This window comes from Ranitomeya imitator, chromosome 6 (genome assembly GCF_032444005.1).
Source record: "Ranitomeya imitator isolate aRanImi1 chromosome 6, aRanImi1.pri, whole genome shotgun sequence".
Taxonomy (NCBI): domain Eukaryota; kingdom Metazoa; phylum Chordata; class Amphibia; order Anura; family Dendrobatidae; genus Ranitomeya; species Ranitomeya imitator.
The window spans coordinates 123708351-123727900 of record NC_091287.1 but is presented as its reverse complement, the minus strand read 5'-3'; the positions used below and the strand labels follow the sequence as shown (position 1 = coordinate 123727900).

The window sequence follows — 19550 nt, the reverse complement described above, 5'->3', positions numbered from 1 at the left end:
AAGACAATGACCAAAAGCCTACTGCGAAAGCAACCCTCGATTAGTTTAAGAGTAAACATGTAAATGTTTTGGAGTGGCCTAGTCAAAGCCCAGGCCCTAATCCAATTGGGAATATGTAATCAGACTTGAAGATTGCTGCTCAAGTTAGATGGTTTCCTCTGGTGAAGGAACCAGAGCAGTTTTGCCTTGAGGAATGGGCAAAACGTTTAGTGGCAAGATTTGGAAAGCTCGTAGACTCTTATCCAAAGTGACTTGCAGCTGCAATTGTCACAAAAGGAGGCTCTGCTAAGTACTGACTTTAAGGGGTTGAATAGTTATGTACACTGAAGTTTTCAGTTATTTTGTCCTATTTGTTGTTAGCTTCACAAGATAAAGAAAACCAAATGTTCACCGTTGTAGGCATGCTCTTAACATGATCTAATGCAAACCCTCAAAATAACACAGTGAAATTCCAGGTTGTGAGGTAGCAAAACACGAAAAATGTCAACATAATTTTTTCAACCGACTATATACATCAGCATTCAAGAAAAGAGGAGGGGGGGAAGAGGAAAAGTTAGGAGCTTGACACGCCGAGATATGCATCTGTAAGCCGTTGCAAATGAATGTAACTGGTGGGTGCAGTACCTGCTGGTGATTTCAGCTGAAGTAGAAGAAAGGAAAAGGGAATATCCAGCACGTCCATCCAGTGTAAGTAAAATATCCAAAATTTATTAAAGCATTTTAAAAAACAATATTAAAAAAGAGAGAGGGAGACTCTCTCTGCCTGACGCGTTTCTGGCGCACCACGGCGCCCTTAGTCATAGGAACTAATACCATATAGATGAACAGGTTTATATATAGTAAGGAACCAATCACAGACATAGCAATCAATTGCATTGAAAAAGGCTGCAGCTAAACACACATAACAAGACTTTTTTCTCCTATTTCAAATACACTGAAATTGCATAAATATATACTTTAAATTGCCGCAAGATCTATCTGTTAGTTCAATACATGTAAAAAAGGTCATTCCTGTAATTCATACCGTGTGGATGTTTAGTGTCTAAAGTCAGAATCCAAAAGGCTTCCCGCAGTGCTAATTGTTTCTTCCAATCTCCACCTCTAGGTGACTGACTAACCCTTTCTATGCCAAAAAATGAAAAATCTGATAGGTCTCCTTTATGTACAGAAATAAAATGTTTCATAGCCCCAGAATAGCCTGAATTATTGTTATTTATATTTGCTATGTGTTCTGAAATTCTTTTTTTGATTTTCCTTGTGGTGTAACCTATATAGCAAATGTTGCAAGCCTTACATTTTATGCAGTATATGACGTGGTCAGAATCACAATTAATAAATGATTTTATATTATAAGTAACATTGTGATTCGAGGAAAAAGTAGTTCTTTTGTTGTCTGCAAATTGGCAGACATTACATCTGTTGCCAGAACACAGCCTCAGTGTCTCCTAAGTGGTGTATATGCATCAGATTCAGTGACTCCTATATGGTGTACGTACAGTTGTGCTCAAAAGTTTACATACCCCAGCAGAATTTTTACTTTCTAGGCCTTTTTCAGAGAATATGAATGAGAACACCAAAACTCTTTCTACACTCATGGTTAGTGGTCGGGTGAAGCCAATTATCGTCAAACTACTGTGTTTTCTCTATTTAAATCATAATGACAACCCAAAACATCCAAATGACCCTGATCAAAAGTTCATATACCCTGGTGATTTTCGCCTGATAACATGCACAGAAGTTGACACAAATAGGTTTGAATGGCTACTAAAGGTAACTTGAGAAAGGATACTATATCGGAAACGTTGCCACGCCATTGGGCAATAAAGTCCTTTTTTTTTCATAGTTAGTATTAAATAAAAGTGACCTCAATTTATTAATGATAAAAATGTATTACTTATTTCCTTTTTAAAAAAATCCAGTCTCCTCATCTGCTCAGCGCGAATTGGGTAACAATGAGGAGGTGGACGTTGTGAAGGAGAAAGAGGAAGAACAGGCGCTCGTGGCTAGAGCAAAAGAGGCTAGTAGCCACACAACTTTTGTCCCATCTCTCCTATGTGGATGGGACGAAGATGAGAATGAAGAGAAAGAGGGAGGAGGAGATGGAGAGTCGTCATCATGGTGGAGACAGTGAAGTGTTGGCTGTATGGAGCTTGGCACATATGGCGACTTTATGTACCGCTGCCTTTCCTGTGACCCTCGCATTGCATTCATCTTGGAAAAAAAAAAAAAAGAGTACTTGTTGTTCACCCTGCTAGACCCACGCTACAAGGATAAGTTTGCATCTCTTCTTCCTGAGGTGTCTTCTAAAATGGTGCTATACCATAAGGCCAATGTCGAAAATATGCTGAAAAAATTCCCATCAAATAATGCTAGCGGCAGGAAGTAAACATCCTTACACCACCAAGGAAGTGAGGCCAGAGAGAGACACAGCACAGGCAGAGGTTCTCTGTCAAAGGAATGAGCCAATTTCATGTCACCAGCCCAGGGCCTGATGACCGGATATTTTTGAGAAGGAGGGAAAAGTTTTTAAAGATGGTCAAGCAATACCTGGCCAACCAAACTAATGCACGCCCTAATTCCTCTGCGGCTTTCAACTACACCTGGCATGAACTGTCACTGTGTTGTGCTGCCTTGCCACTAGCATCTTGTCTGTGTGGGTTTTTACTGCCACCAGGGGATCACAACAGACAGGCGCTTTCGCCTGTCAGAGAATGCAGACAGGCTCACTAAAAATGAGCCTGGACTAGCCAAAAACTTTTCCACACCACCATATGACAGCAGCACATAAAGTGTCCGTAATATTAAGTATTTTAATGAGGCCCACCAGCTGTTGAATTTCAGGGGTTTTTGGATGACCCTTCTCAAAATGTTTATCTGGCTTTGCACTTCTGCAAAGACTTTATGACTGTATACGTAAATCAACTAGACATTAAAAAAAAATTTGAATGAAAATATTTTGATGAATTCAATGACTCATACATACAGTTTAACCCAATTATTGTTGCATTGTGGTGGTATGTAAAACTTACAAAGAGTGTAGAAAAATAGTTCAGGATTAGATTACTCATCCATAGAGTTTTGGTGGTATATAAAAGTACAAACATCGCTTGAAAATTTTGCTCATTTGTTTCTTACCCACACACTATTCCGTGTTCTGGGGTACATTTTTATGATATATATGACTTAAAAAAAAAAAGATTAAAAATTTAGCTGGGTTACATTTCTTAGCCATACAGTATTAAGTGTTCTTTGGTCCATTTCATTGGTATATAACCCTCAAAAAACGTGTTCAAAATTTAAAATCGATATTATATTGCTCATCCATAGGGTATTGCATATTCTTGGGCACATTTCGTTGGTATATAACCCTCAAAATGTTAAAAAATTTAGGCTGCGTGCACACATTGCAGGTTTGGTGCATTTTTGTGGCATTTTTTCTGCACGGATTTGTTGCAAAACCTGATACCAGCAAAGTGAAAGAGAAACCTGAAATGTGATGCACACGTTAAATATTTTTGACTTGCAGAGTTGGTGCAGAAAATAATCTGCAGAGTCACTTCTCTGTGCGTTTTTTTTTTTTTTTTTTTTTTTAACATTAACTTCACTCAAACCAATCAATCAATAACACAGGCAAAAACGCACCTAAAACATGCGCTTTTGCAGCTGCATTTTTCTTGTCAAGAGATGCAGAAGTGGCGCAGGAATGTTACTCAACGTGTGCACATACCCTTACATATTGCTTATCCATAGATTATTATTCCATGGAGTACAATTCCTTGGTATATAACCCTCAAAAGTGCATAGCCTTTGAGTCTAAATGTACCTGACATGACAATTTGAACAGAATGTGTATGAGGCCCTCCTTTATGTCTAATACAGGGTCTAACGGAGTCCCTTATTTTTGGCATTTCTTTCTTCCTTCATAAGTGAAACTGAAATTCCCTATTTTTTAATTGAAAAAAAAACAATTTTGGTTACTTAAATTATATATTTTAACATCCTTTTTAAGATTTGCCTTATATACAAGTCATTACACAGGAAAAAAAATGTTTTGACTTTTTTTTTTCCTGTAAAATGCAATTTCTCGTGGGTTTGCATTGTTTTATTGTGACTCCTTAAAGTGGAGTAAAAGTGTGACACCATTGTTCTCAGCAGCGATCTGGGAGTCGGAGATGCTTCCAGTGATCTCCCCCTTGCTGTTCTCCTTCCATTCAGCACTTTTCCCATCCATCTGAACATTTCACTGCACCCCAAGATCTCTCTGTAGGGTCTGCTGGAAAAAAGCTCAGCTTTCACACATTGACTCCCATTATACTCGTTATTCGAAACGAGCATGCGAGTATTAGGAACCGCTCGGTTCAAGCAATAAGCACCTGAGCATTTTAGTGCTCGCTCATCACTAGTTATTATGCACAAGTCATTTATCAAGAAATCAGGGCTGGATTTGGAGACTGTTTCTTCCGGCTCACCTGACAAAATGTAAATGTTGCAGCCGATCACTGGTTGCAAGTTACCATGGAGGATTGTCACAAGACTGAGCGTATTTTTTATTCTCACCCTCGTGGGGCCATTAGTAAGGGTAGTGGACAACTCCTTTTGGACAAATGGTGCACTCACTGAGTATGCATGGGATAGTAATAGCCTGCTAGTGGGGACAAGTTTTATATTGGGCGAGTGACATCACAGAGCGGACACGTGTAATCATAACTTACCATAATATTCTGAGAGATGTATTGTGCTTTAAAGCATCAGCAATATATGCACCTCCAACAGACGTTATCTCATTGCAGGCCAGACTACGGAGAAAAATACAAGATGTTTATTAGATTATAAAATTGCTAGTAATAGGACTAAGAACACTATACAATATTATTTATTAATATATGTATTGTTTAAACCTAATTCAGACACAATTCAGCCCCCCTCCTGAATGCAGTTGGTAATCAAATAGATTTCTGCCAAGTATGTATTTGGCAGAAAAACTTATGGCTAAAATATAATATCATCTATCCAAATATATGATCGTGGGCAGTCTAACTGCTTAGATGCCCGAAAACCCACAAACAAGGCCCCATTTGTGGTGAGAAACTACTGTTTGGGTGCACAGCAGGGCTAGGAAGGGAAGGAGCAGCATTTGAATTTTGGGGCACAATTTTTGCTAGAATAGATTGCAGACACCAGATCTCATTTGCAGACCCCAGAGATGCCAAAACAGCAGAAACCTCCCACGAGTGACCACATTTTGGAAAATACACCCACTGAGGAATTAATCTAGGACTGTAGTGATCATTTTAAAGGCACAGGTGATTAATTGTATAAGAACACAGAATACATGTACACACTATATACAGAATTGTATAAATTGAGGTGTGAAAATGAAAAATTTAATTTTTTCCACTAAAATGTTGTTATAGCCACAAATATTTAATATTCAAAAGGGCTAATGGGAGAAAACAAGCCATATAATTTGTTACTCAATTTTTCCTGAGTATGACGATACCCCACATGTGAACAGAAACTACTTTCCATCACAGTGCAAAGCTCAGGAGGAAAGAAGCACAGATTTTTCTGGGATGGTTTGTGAATGTCATTTCACATTGGCAGAGCCCCTAAGGTGCCAGAAAAGCAGAACTCCACATAAGTCACCTCACTGAATTGATGTAGGGGTTCACTGAGCATATTAACAGCACATATCAGGGCCAGACTGGGACTGAAATTCAGCCCTGGCATTTTTAAGAACACAGGCCCACATCTTGTAACTTCTGTAATCTTGCTCTCTAGATAGTTTAAAGGGAATCTGTCACCCCATTTTTGGCCTGTAAGCTGCAGCCACCGCCATCAGGAGGTTATCTACAGCATTCTGTAATGCATTTGCTTCCTGTCGCGGCTCCCGCGCAGGTGTACTTTATCTCCCTGTTGAGGGCAGAGCAAAGTACTGCAGTGCGCAGACACCGGGCCTCTCTGACCTTTCCCAGCCCTGCGCACTGCAGTACTTTGCTCTGCCCTCAATAGGGCAGGTATATCACTATCCGGCTCTGATTGGTGTGGATGACTCGTCCTGCGTCATCTACATAGTGCAACGAAATCTTGCGCCTGTGCAGTAGCATCGCCGGCCCGTCCACTTTACTCTGCGGGTGGAGAAAGGCACATTATTGGATATGTGGCGAAAGATGTAACTCCAGCACCGGTGAAAGTGCGCCTGTGCAGGACGGCGATGCTACTGTGCGGGCGTAAGATTTTGTTGTGCTATGTGGATGACAAGTCCTCCATATTTATCAGAGCCGAAGGATGACACTTAGGAGCAGAAAGGAGGCGCACATCTCGGCTGCAGGAAAATGGCCGCCGCGATCTCCATCTGCGCATGTGCGGCATCCCGCGAACATTTTCCTGAAGCCCCGGGAAGCCGAGAAGAACCATCTGCGCATGCGCGGCCTCACAAAGATGGCCGCGCCCACGATAAACGGCTGAATAGCGCAGATCGCGCTATTTTCATTGAAGCTGCGCAGTGGATTTGCCACTTGGACATGCGCACACCACTACGCTACCAACGGAGATCTGGGGGAGAAACAGCGCTGTCACCACGCCCATATGACCTGACCAGCGTGAGTGACAGCCCAAAACAGCGACTTTACAAAGGTATTTCAGCAGCATAGGTGGGGAATAAAGGCTCCAAAATACACTAATGTAAAGCCCAGCTCTGCCCCTATTTAACTATTTTTAGCTCTTCTTGAAAAAACGGGGTGACAGGTTCCCTTTAAGGGAGGGTACTGACGAGTTTTTCCTGTCTGGTTTCTCCTACTCTTCCTTAATTAATGCCTGAATATTCTCATTTAGGGGGAATACACTATCGATCAAAAGTTTAGGGTCACTTAGAAATTTCCTTATTTTTGAAAGAAAAGAGACAGTTTTTTCCAATGAAGCTAACATTAAATGATTCAGAAATACACTCTATACATTGTTAATGTGGTAAATGACTATTCTAACTGCAAACGTCTGGTTTGTAATGCACTATCTTCATAGGTGTATAGAGGCCCATTTCCAACAACCATCACTCCAGTGTTCTTATGGTACTTTGTGTTTGCTAACTGTGTAAGAAGGCGAATGGATGGTTAGAATACCCTTGAAATCCCTTGTGCAAGTATGTTAGCACAGCTGAAAACAGTTTCGCTGATTAGAGAACCTATAAACCTGTCCTTCCTTTGAGCTAGTTGATAATCTGGAGCATTACATTTGTTGGCTCCATTAAACTCTCACAATGGCCAGAAAAAAAGAACTTTCATGTGAAACTCGACAGTCTATTCTTGTTCTTAGAAATGAAGGCTATTCCACGCGAGAAATTGCCAAGAAAGTTAAGATTTCCTACAACGGTGTGTACTACTCCCTTCAGAGGAGAGCACAAACAGGCTCTAACCAGAGTAGAAAGAGAAGTGGGAGGCCCCGCTGCACAACTGAGCAACAAGACGAGTACATTAGAGCCTGTAGTTTGAGAAATCGATGCCTCACAGGTCCTCAACTGGCAGCTTCATTAAATAGTATACACAAAACGTCAGTGTCAACGTCTACAGTGAAGAGGCAACTCCGGGATGCTGGCCTTCAGGGCAGATTGGCAAAAAAAAAGCCATATCGGACACTGGCCAATAAAAGGAAAAGATTAATATGGGCAAAAGAACACAGACATTAGACAGAGGAAGATTGGAAAAAAGTGTTATGGACAGACTAATCCAAGGTTGAGGTGTTTGGATCACACAGAAGAAGAATTTGAGAGACGCAGAACAATTGAAAAGATGATGGAAGAGTGTCTGACGCCATCTGTCAAGCATGGTGGAGGTAATGTGATGGTCTGGGGTTGCTTTGGTGCTGGTAAAGTGGGAGATTCGTACAAGGTAAAAGGGATATTGAATAAGGAAGGCTATCACTCCATTTTGCAACGCCATGCCATACCCTGTGGACAGCGCTTGATTGGAGCCAATTTCATCCTACAACATGACAATGACTCAAAGTACACTTCCAAATTATGCAAGATTTAGGGAAGAAGCAGGCAGCTGGTATTCTATCTGTAATGGAGTGGCCAGCGCAGTTACCAGATCTCAACCCCACTGAGCTGTTGTGGGAGCAGCTTGACCGTATGGTACGCAAAAAGTGCCCATCAAGCCAAAGCAACTTGTGGGAGGGGCTTCTGGAAGCATGGGGTGAAATTTCTCCAGATTACCTCAGCAAATTAACTGCTAGAATGCCAAAGGTCTGCAATGCTGTAATTGCTGCAAAGGGAGCATTCTTTGACGAAAGCAAAGTTTGAAGGAGTAAATTATTATTTCAAATAAAAAAAATTTTTTCAAACCTTGTCAATGTCTGGGCTAGATTTTAAATTCATTTGGCAACTTATTTTATTAATAAAAATATGAATTTTCATGGAAAACATAAAATAGTCTGGGTGACCCTAAACTTTTGAACAGTAGTGTACCTTTCGTCTCTTTTGGACTAAACAGATGAACATTATATCCTGGACTGTTTTGTCCAAACGACAGTCCAGCACCCCCATAGTAGATCTTACTGCTTCATCTACCTCATCTAGGGCAAAACAGTGACGGCTCCTTCTTTCATCATCTGAGGAAGAGGGAGAGGAGTCTGGCATATCTGAACCCCTGCCCCCGAAGATAGAGGAATCGGATTGGGAATATATTACAGTTTCCTTCCTCTTTACCTTTACCTCTGAGGTACCTAAATGCACGCTCGACCTCCAACTTAATTGCAGATCTCAGCTCGGAGGCGAAGTCTGAGGTTTCCTCGCAGAGAACTTGTCCTATAAAGGAGTTGCAAAGTTTCGTATCCCAGGACTCTGGCAAGGGTTTTTTGCACATGGGGCAAGACCTGTGCTTTGTTTTTCCCAACCTTTTCCTTCCATAATAAAAATGAAGAGAGGGGACCCCAGTTACAACGGTAAACTTTCACGAAGATCACTCACCAATCAGACGCAGGAGGGGTAGGATCCTGCAAAAGGCTTTTTGGAGATGGCGACTGGTTCACTGCACTGGAATTTTTACTGCGTTGTGTAGAATGGCTGCTGGATCGACCACTCCAGTTGTCTGCAGAAGAACTCTTTCTCTGCATATCCCTGTTCTGTGGCTGGTGGTGGCGCTTCTGCTGCTGTTGTTGCTGGAGCTGCTGGTCGTTGTCCTCCATGGTTATTCACTGGGAACTGCATGCAGCAAAGAGCTTAACTACTCACCATTCTTTTAAACTTGCTGCCAACTCACTTCTGGCCCCTCCCCCTCCTGCGGTGGGATTGCTCGGGGAGAGTTTTTTTTTCCTCTTTTCTCTCCTGCGCATGCGTGCTGGGAACCCGGAAGCCCTGCTTTTAGATCTGGGGCGGCGGCCATCTTGGTCCACGTCCAGGGCGCACACTGTCTGCGCATGCGCCCGCCGCAAAACCTGATGTTCTTCACCATTTCCGGTGTGGTGGCAATCTTGCTGCACAGCAGGGCACACGCTGTCCACGTGTGTGCCTGCCGGGACCCAGAAGCCCCAGCATCCTCTCCAGAGCGGTGGCCACGCTTCCCCTGCGCTCACCCTGCAGACTCAGTCCCAGCGGTAGCGGCTTCGTGCACCGCACCAGCTGTGACAGGGGCCTCCCCGCTGTCAGAACCCGGACTGGCCGGTCCCGGGTAGCTTCAGATCTTCATCAAGACAGCATTTTCTTCCAGGTACCAAAACTGAAGGGTCCCCGTCAGGGACAGGAAACCAACTGATGAGGGGGAGAGGTACCGCCCTTTTATTCTGTAGGTTCCCTATCTCTGAAGGGTGGGTGATATGGGTCATGGGTGATAGAGAAATTGTGCTAAGGGTATGTAAACTTTTGAGCGCAACTGTAGTTACTACACTACCTGCCTGTTCTGCCCTATAATGATCTCTCCTAGCTCAGAGTGGTTACTCCTGCCTGCGATTCTCCTGCTTCCAGTGATGTAGAAAGAGCAGCTCTTTTTCTTCCACTCTGCTTTGTCAATGGGGCTCACTGACTGTCATGGTATTGACAGCTGGCTTCTCATTGCCTAACTGTAAGGAGCTGACTGTAAATCAGCTTGACGTCGGCAGTGATGCCCCATCGACTAAGCAGACCGGAAGACAAAGCTGCTCTGTTGACGTGAGGTCAAAGGAAGCAAGAGAAATTGTCGCAGGGCACAACAAGCAAGTAGATAGTAACTACCTGCCAGTAAGTACTTAGCCTGGGGAAGAGAAAACAAAAAGTCCTGGATAGTCCTTTCAAGGTCCTTTGATATAGTGATTTATAAATGAAATATTTGTTTGTCAACATTTGTTGGAAGAATTGCTTATCTCATATGCAACGTAAAGATTTGCCACGTCTTGCTTAAAAAGGTGGTCTGAAACTAAAGTTTACATTTATCCTAAAAGTCTATTTAATGTAATAATCACTTTTTTTAATATAGTTTAATTAAATAATATTCCCTCAACTCTGCCTGTTTTTTGTTTTTTACTTTAATTTTGAAGACATTTCATTCAATTATCCAATAATGCACTTGGGATTCTTAAACAGGTCATTATCAAGGGGCACTGGTTGCTGTCACTGCTACAGCTGCTTTATCCACGTTGAAATGGATGTCACTTGATGCGTCATTTCAGGGCTGGGCTAGTCCCTGCTCTACTGAATGTGCAGTGACAGTGCACTCCCACGTTGGCTCTAATGAAAAGTGAAGAGACGGAAAAAAAGAAAAAGCTGTCAGTGTGCATTGAAAAGGAGAGAATGCGGCAAGCAGGGAGACCAGAGATCAGCGCAGCCCCAAATACATGTCATCGGTGAATTATTAATTTAACTGTATTAGAAAAGTTATTAGAATACATTAGATTGACATAAAGGGCTAAATTAAGCTTTGGTTTCGGACCACTCCTTTAAAAACTAGTTTGCTGACTTGGAAGGAATAAATATGACTTAATGACTTCAACTGTAGGTGATGAGAATATTAGAACCTTAAAACAAACCTTAGATCTTTCAGGCAGGGATGGTTTCTTATTGCTTCTGCGAATGCCTGTGCCCCTTCATCACCAATACGATTTCCCCACATCCTGCAAATACATACCGTATATTCAATGCATTCTTGAATGTCAGAAGATTATAAATTAAGGAATTTTATGTATAAAAATAGTAGCGTAGAGGAATAATAATGTCATATTGCGCATATTAGATGTTGCTCAGCAGATCCTGATATTTTGAACAGGGTCAAAGAACAATCTAATGCTTGTATGAGGACAAGCTATACATGTTACAGGAGCTGTAAACTTACTGCAAAGGATGTTCCCATAAAATATATACCGCACTTATCGTCTATCCTATGGCTAGGTGATGACCGTATTATTACTGCAGGTCCAACTGTCAAGAATTAGAGATGGGACATTAGATGCACAGGACTCTGGTCCATCAGCCAGGACAGTAATATGTGACTGCTGGTGGGAGACATGTGAATCTTCTTACCTCCCGATCTCCTGACAAGACATTGCTCCAGCCAGGCAAGAAGAGCTGGGAATTCCAAGAGGTAAGAGGTTTGGAGGGTCTCCCGTCCAATGGTCAGATTACTGATTTGGCCGATAGACCAGAGTCCTGCAAATCGATTCACCCATGTTTAGTGGTGACACCAACAGTCCCAAAGTCTCCTGTGTGAATGATGTGATAGAGCAAATGTTTTAATATTGCTTTATTCACATATGTAGGAGAGATTGAGAGGGCGGTTCAGTCAGCCCCAACAAAGTGGATGGAGTGCTGATCAAGCACATGCTTTATTCACACAGAGGACTTTGGCAAGCCCATTCTTAGAATCCATGAGGGTCTCGGCAGAAAAAGCCTCCAAGTGATCATACACTTGGATAAGTGATACATTTAGTGGAAAAGTTACTTTAAGGCTATGTGCACACTTGAGTAAATAGATGCAGAAATGTCTGCACCATTTCTGTATCTCTTATTGGGAAAAATGCAGATGCAAAGTTGCGTGTAACGTGTTTATGGTGTTTTTTGCACTGCGCTTTTGACTGATTTGAATGAAGTCAATGATAAAAGACGCTGACAAAAAACACACAGAATTGATGCTACAGATTATTTTCTGCACCAAATCTACAAGTCAAAAATAAGCAACGTGAGCATGATGTTTCTCATTTACTTTGCTGCCATCAGGATTGATTCAGGGTTTGTTAACAAATCCACAGGGCAAAAACGCAACGTGTGCACATGGCCTAAAGCTGAAGCTTAGTCTTAAGATATCTGCTACAAGATTAAACACATCAAAAATTATTATTGACTCAGGACCAAAGTAAAAGAATTGTAGGCTCACCGATTTCTAACAGAAATCAAAGGCAAAAAAATAACAGTGCAGTACAAGCATACTTTGTGATCTAAGATTTTCATTTGTAATAAAATAAGGCAGATGATGTAATTAATAGATGGGATTCCTCTCCCCCCCTCCCCACCAAAACAGTGCTCTATGCATTTTGTTAAGTTCTCATGATGAGTTTTTTGAAGCTCGGCATTTTCAAAATCGCAGCATCTTACAGTTCCAGCGAAGTGAATGGAATTTATAAAAATCTCCTGCCCACTGTGCTTTTTTACTCAGCGTAAACGGGCCTGCGGCGTGTGTAGCAAAACTGCAAAATGTCAATATTTCTTATGGGTACGCTGAGTTTTATGTGCAGATTTTCCCGACAGACTAGATTAGATGCAGAAATCAGCACATCCTATCAAAGTTTTGTTGAAGCCAAATACCATGAGATATCAGAAAGAAAGCAGCTTCATTCAAAACATGACAAGATAAAAAGCAACATCAAAAACGCTATAAAGAGGCATATAAAAATAACACTCAAAAACAATGAGAAAATGAAAGTACTGTATATACTCGAGTATAAGCCAAGATTTTCAGCCAACTTTTTTGGGCTGAAAGTAACCCTCTTGGCTTATACTCGAGTCACACCCAGGGGTCGGCAGGGGAGGGGAAGCAGCAGCTGTCTAATAATACTCACCTGCTCCTGGCGCGGTCCCTGCACATCTTTTCCCCGGCGCCAGCAGCTTCTTCCGGTAGTGAGCAATCACATGGTACCGCTCATTACAGTAATGAATATGGACCCCACCCCACTCCACTCCTATAGGGGTGGAGCCGCATATTCATTACTGTAAAGAGCGGTACCATGTGACCGCTCACTACAGGAAGAAGCTGCCGGCATCGGGGAACAGACGTGCAGGGACCGCGCCAGGAGCAGGTGAGTATAACTCAGTTCTCGATATTCACCTGCTCCCCGTTCCACCGTCGGCGCCACTGCGTCTTCCGCGTCCTCTGCAGTTACGCTCAAGTCAGCGGGCGTGATGACACGATTAGTGAGCACCGCCCTCTGCCTGAACATCAGTACAGAGGACGCGGAAGACACAGTGGTGCTCAGCGGTGGAACGGGAAAGGTGAGTATAGCAAGTGCCGGGGGCCTGAGAGGTGAGTATGTGATTTTTTATTTTTTTAATCGCAGCAACAGCATATAGGGAAAATATCTGTATGGAGCATCTTATGGGGCCATGTGCAGCATTATATGGGGCAATTATCTGTATGGAGCATCTTATGAGGCCATGTGAAGCATTATATAGGGTAATTATCTGTATGGGGCCATGTGCAGAATTATATGGGGCAAATATCTGTATAGAGCATCTTATGGGGCCATGTGCAGCATTATATGGGGCAAATATCTTTATGGAGCCATGTGCAGCATTATATGGGGCAAATATCTCTATGGAGCATCTTATGGGGCTATAATCAGCATTTGTGGAGCATTATACGGGGCAAATGTGTCTATTGAGCATCTCATGGGGTCATAATCAACATTTGTGCAGCATTATATGAGGCATATTTTAATATGGAGCATCTTATGGAGCCCATCAAACTGTATGAAGTATTATATGGGGCATATTTTGTATGGAGCATCTTATGGGGCCATCATGAACTGTATGGAGCATTATATGGGGCTCCTGATTCAATATGGATATTCAAAAACACTTAACCTACTGATGTCTCAATTAATTTTACTTTTATTGGTATCTATTTTTATTTTTGAAATTTACCAGTAGCTGCTGCATTTTCCACCCTAGGCTTATACTCAAGTCATTAAGTTTTCCCAGTTTTTTGTGGCAAAAATAGGGGGGGGTCGGCTTATACTCGAGTATATACGGTAACCTAATTTACATAATAGGTGCAGAAAATCTGCATAATCAAAAACTCACGAACAACTTATCATGGAAATGTAGCCGTACAGGTAAGTTATCCTTCATGTACTTTATAGTGTTCGTAATGCCAAGCTGTCATTCTCTTAAACCACCCAACAAAAAATCTTCACATAGATAAGCCTTACTTTACAAGTTTTGCTGAACACAAGCACACATTTTTAAAAAAAAAATGTTTTAAATAGAATAGTGGAAGGATTTTTTTTTTCAATTCATGTAAAGTTTTTATTACCCCACATCACAAACACTGATGCTCCTTTGTAACGCTTGTGCAATATGTCTTCCACCTTCAGCAGAAAACCGATTGTACCCCAACCTGTTCAAACAGCAAATAATAAAATTCTGTGTCAGATGAAAATTGAATACAATTTTACCCACATGCATTGTAGAAGCATTAGAATAAATGCCAGAATACTTAGGATAGGTCAATCTCTGACCTGTGAGGGTGCAATACCCGGCGGCACTCCTACTGATCTGCTGTTCTCGGTGACCAGAAGCGCTTATGGAGATGCTCCACCTCCACATAGTAACCGCGGCCGGGTACTACACATTCGCCCCTTTATTGATATCAATAGGACACAGATGTGCAGTACCCGGCTGCAGCCACTATAAGTAGGCCAAGCACCACCGTAACTGAGCACTTCCGTCCGCCGCCGGCACAGACATTGATGACCTGTCCTAACTATAGGTCATCCATGTTACCTTAGTAATTTATAATAGCAGATAGATGATAGCAAACTACTCGAGACATAAGTAACACACCACCACATGAAGACCTAAACGTGCTTTTAGAGATACATCTAACTATATTATATGGATATTGTTACATACTACATCCTGCTGCTCTCAGATTACATAACAACCTGGTGACATATTTCCTTTCAGAAAATCATGCTCATAACAAAAGAACAGATAAAAATATTCTGCATACTTACTTTAAGTACTTTAACAAGGGGCATTCTAGAATGATTTTTGCCACATGCTTGGCTCCATGATCTGTTATTAGATTTTTGTACAATCTAGAAATTACAGAAAAATAAAAATGTTAATTTCCTATATTTAGGTTTTTATCTATTACTAATTCTATACTTTGTTACTGACATATTTCTTTCTTTACATTGTAGTGCAGCAGGGTTGGTGCAGTATAGGCAGGGACCACTGGAAAGTTCAAAGCAAATGCCTTTTTAATGTCCAAACGAAACTGACAAAAGAGGGGTTTTATGATGCTGCGTCTACCAGCCAGTCATCAAGAAATGGCATGATGATACACCTGCTACATCCTAAGTGATGCTACAAGACTGACCAGTATACTTGTAAATCTGGGTGCTGGAGTTAGATGAAAAAGCAAGAAGAAAGGGAAAAGGCAGTTTCTAGACCATTTCGAAATTACTAATTTATTGTTTCCAACCCATTGGCTCTGATTCTTCAAGACCAGACTTGATGAGGGGGATGTTGGAGTCAGGCGCTCGTGAATCATTGGGAGGCGCACACCTCTGAATGAATCGGGAGCACCTGACAAGCGGTGTGTGCCTTGCTACAAATCTTATTCCAGTCAACAACCGACTAAGAATTCTGTCAAACTAAGTTTACCTCCACCATATTCTTGACGTTTATGGTCCCGAATCAGGATGTTAACTAGATCTATGTTCCAGACTTGCCACCAGGTAATATCGGTTGTGAAGAGAACAAAGAACAATCAAGTTCACATCCATCCTTCCTAGTTGTGAACTTTGGCTTAAATCCCTTAGAAAAGTCGCAAAATTTTTATCGAGCCAGTTTTGTCCAGCATCACCAATATGGACAGAGCTGGGGAGAGAATGAGGCGTGATGGCACAGATTGTCGAATTCATCATTCATTAAAGGGATTTATGCCAGAATTTTGGCGTTATCGCTATGCTGAATCAGGACCATAAATTTCAAGAATACAGGCGGAAAAGTAAGTATTTACAACAGAAATTTTGCATTAACACCTTAACTCAGAGGTTGAACAAAAACATAGCGACTTTTGGCATTTACATGCCAGTCATGGCCAACTACACCAATATGGACTTCGCATGGGTGCGGCGGGGTGTGGCCACACCTGCCTGTCAGATTCATCATAAGTAGAATTGAGTGAATATCTTCGGCTCCCTTAGTTGGGGACCTATAGCGCTTACCGAACAAACTGCTGCGGGAACCCAGATACCTGGATCTCTCCTGCTAATCAGCGCCGAAGCTGCATGTGTAGTGGCAGTGTGACAGTCACAACACATACATGGAAAGCCCAACAAATAGGCTCTCCATGCATGTGCTGTGACTGTCACACAGCCGCGACACATGCAGCTGCGGAGCCGAACAGCTGATCAGTAGGAGAAATCCAGGTATCCGAGTTCCCACAGCAGCTTGTTCAGTAAGCGCTATAGCTTGCCGAATAAGGAGGGAGCCGAAGATATTCCCTCATCTCTAATCATAAGTTATGCACTGAAGTGGCTTAACTTACTCAATAAATGTATGCCAGTATGCAACTTATGTACATGTCTGGCAGAGGCACATGCTAGCTACCAGACACATGTAATTCACCCAACTTAATGAATCAGTTGACTGTACTTTAGCAAGCACTACACTAAGACTGGCTTGCTCCACACTAGTTGTTAGGTACTTCCACATGGTGTTTAGGCACCCGTTCAGTGGGCCCCTTTGGGATTTAGGTCTGACCCCCTTCCCCACCACCGCAAAATGGAATTTGGACGTTTGTGCTGATGGGGCCATAGGCCATAATGCATAATGGTGCCAACAAAGCAAAAGTGCACTCTACCGTGCATAATTTTGGGGCATATACGCCTACTGGAGGCGGACACCCAGACGCTGTCTACTACGTCTGAGTATATAAAATAAAACCTGGCACTCAACTTTTTTAAAGATGATTTTTTTTATTGCAAGCAGAAGTGTAGTGACAGCAATATTCCAAGCGGAAGTGCAGTAACAGCAAAACGTTTCGGTCATGAACAAATGACCTTCATCAGTTACTGAAAGTTACAAAATTATCAAAAATAGTATGCAAATTAATGAAAAAAAAATAAATGACGTATATACAAAATGTTCATGGCACTACATTAACAAAATGAATCGTGGTTTGGAGAAAAATAGACACACCATGGCACAGTCAAATGGGAGATAGTAAGAAACAAGCGAAGGTACATACCGTATGATTGGTGGTGAAGTAAGTGTTAACTCAGATTAACAGACTGTAATGCTTATGGCTGAAAAGTTGGACAAGGGTGAGTGTGTTAGAAAATAGAGAATAGGGAACGTGACTCTGATGCAATATACCAGTGTGGGTAAAGTACTTTACCCACACTGGTATATTGCATCATCATGATGTGTCTATTTTTCTCCAAACCACGATTCATTTTGTTAATGTAGTGCCATGAACCTTTTGTATACACTTTATTTTTTTCATTAATTTGCATACTATTTCTTTGATAATTTTGTAACTTTCAGTAACTGATGAAGGTCACTTGTTCATGACCGAAACGTTTTGCTGTTACTGCACGTCCGCTTGGAATATTGCTGTTACTACACTTCCGCTTGAAATAAAAAAATCATTTTTTAAAAAGTTGAGTGCCAGGTTTTATTTTATATATATCACTAAGGTTTTGGAACCTACCTGGGCACCATTGTATAGAGCTGTGCACATGCTTATTTTTTTACTGCGTCTGAGTGTCTGACTCCAGTAGGCATACACGCCTGAAGTATTTTGTGGGAGGTTCAGACATAAGCCCCGATGGGCAACCGAACGGAGGGGGTGGAACGCAATATGAAAGCACCCTTAATGTTTGCTTGCTGCCTTGTATATCAAAGCCCATGCTAGGTGTCATTGTAACAAGATAATCGATGTTATTCACTTCACCTTTCAACATATAACCACTCAAATTTGATTCAACCGATCTTAGGATGATACCACAACGTGGGGTTTCATAATCACACACCGATTAGGGTACTTTCACACTAGCGTTTTTTTTAAATCCATCACAATGCGTCGTTTTGCAGAAAAAACGCATCCTGCAAAAGTGCTTGCAGGATGCGTTTTTTCCCCATAGACTTCTATTGACGACGCATTTGCAACGGATTGCCACACTTCGCATCCATCTTGCGACGGATGCGTCGTGCTTTGGCGGAGCGTCGGGGGAAAAAAAACGCTACATGCAACGTTTTTTTCTCCTGACGGACCGCTTTTTCCGACCGCGCATGCGCGGCCGGAACTCCGCCCCCACCTCCCCGCACCTTACAATGGGGCAGCGGATGCGCCGGAAAAATGCATCCGCTGCACCCATTGTGCAATGCAGCAAACGCTAGCGTCGGAATCTCTCCCCGACGCATTGCGACGGGGAGATTCCGACGCTAGTGTGAAAGAAGCCTTAGGTGGAGTGTCAGCCAAAGTGCAGTCTCACAGTTATTGTGAATTAAACTCATACAGAAACAGACACACATATATCATTTATTGGTCATCACAAACCTTCATCAAGGTACAAGGATCAGTACATGCACCCCAATATTAAAATATTACTTGCCCGAGAAACTTGATGATCTTATGTTTGGTTAACTCTTCTGCCAAAACTTTGACACCTTCATCTGTGATCTGATTCACACTTAATCTGTATTCCAAGTAGAATAGATGAAATATTGAAGTTGTGCAAACAAATTAACCCAGAATATGATTTATCCACTTAAGAACCTGGCATATTTGAGTTTATTAAGTCATTAACTATTTGATTATATTAACTTTTTAATTGTATGCCATTCACGTGCTGCACAAATGAAGTGTTAACTTTATTCTGTGGCTCAGATTAAGCAATATATCATTCATATCATTTTATTTAGGTTTTATTTTATTAAAAACATTTTGTACAATATATAAACCGACAAAAAATCCTTTGTTTTTGTATCACCATGTTCTGAGAACCATAAGTTTTAAATTTTTCTTTTAGCTGAACTCACAGTGAGTTTTCTAAAGCATGGTAGAAGATCTACCACTCCATAATCATTTCTACTATTGTCCATTTCCAAAGTAATTTCTGTTAGTGGTTCAGAAGAAAGGAGAGGGCACCGCAATCAGAGGAAGCCACGGAAAAGCCAAACAGTTAATTGCACCACGCAGCCTACATGTTTTGCATCTACAGTGGTTCGCGAAAATATTCATCCCCTTAGCATTTTTATGTTTTGTTTCATCACAACCTGGAATTTCACTTTTTATTTAGTGTTTCTTATCAGTTCATGTAAAGGACATGCCTACAACTGGGAACACTTGGTTTTCTTT

The 19550-nt window shown here is 41.7% G+C and overlaps 1 protein-coding gene across 1 annotated transcript in view; it reads right to left on the bottom strand.

Moving 5' to 3' along the window:
• Positions 1–19550, bottom strand: part of NOD1 (nucleotide binding oligomerization domain containing 1) — a 93826-nt gene that overhangs the window by 10190 nt on the left and 64086 nt on the right. Inside the window, exons 5-9 of the mRNA XM_069730050.1 lie at positions 18805–18888; positions 15190–15273; positions 14487–14570; positions 10993–11076; positions 4713–4796 (exon numbers count right to left, since the gene is read on the bottom strand). Coding sequence (XP_069586151.1) covers positions 4713–4796; positions 10993–11076; positions 14487–14570; positions 15190–15273; positions 18805–18888 — 420 coding nt within the window. The remainder of the gene's footprint in view (positions 1–4712; positions 4797–10992; positions 11077–14486; positions 14571–15189; positions 15274–18804; positions 18889–19550) is intronic.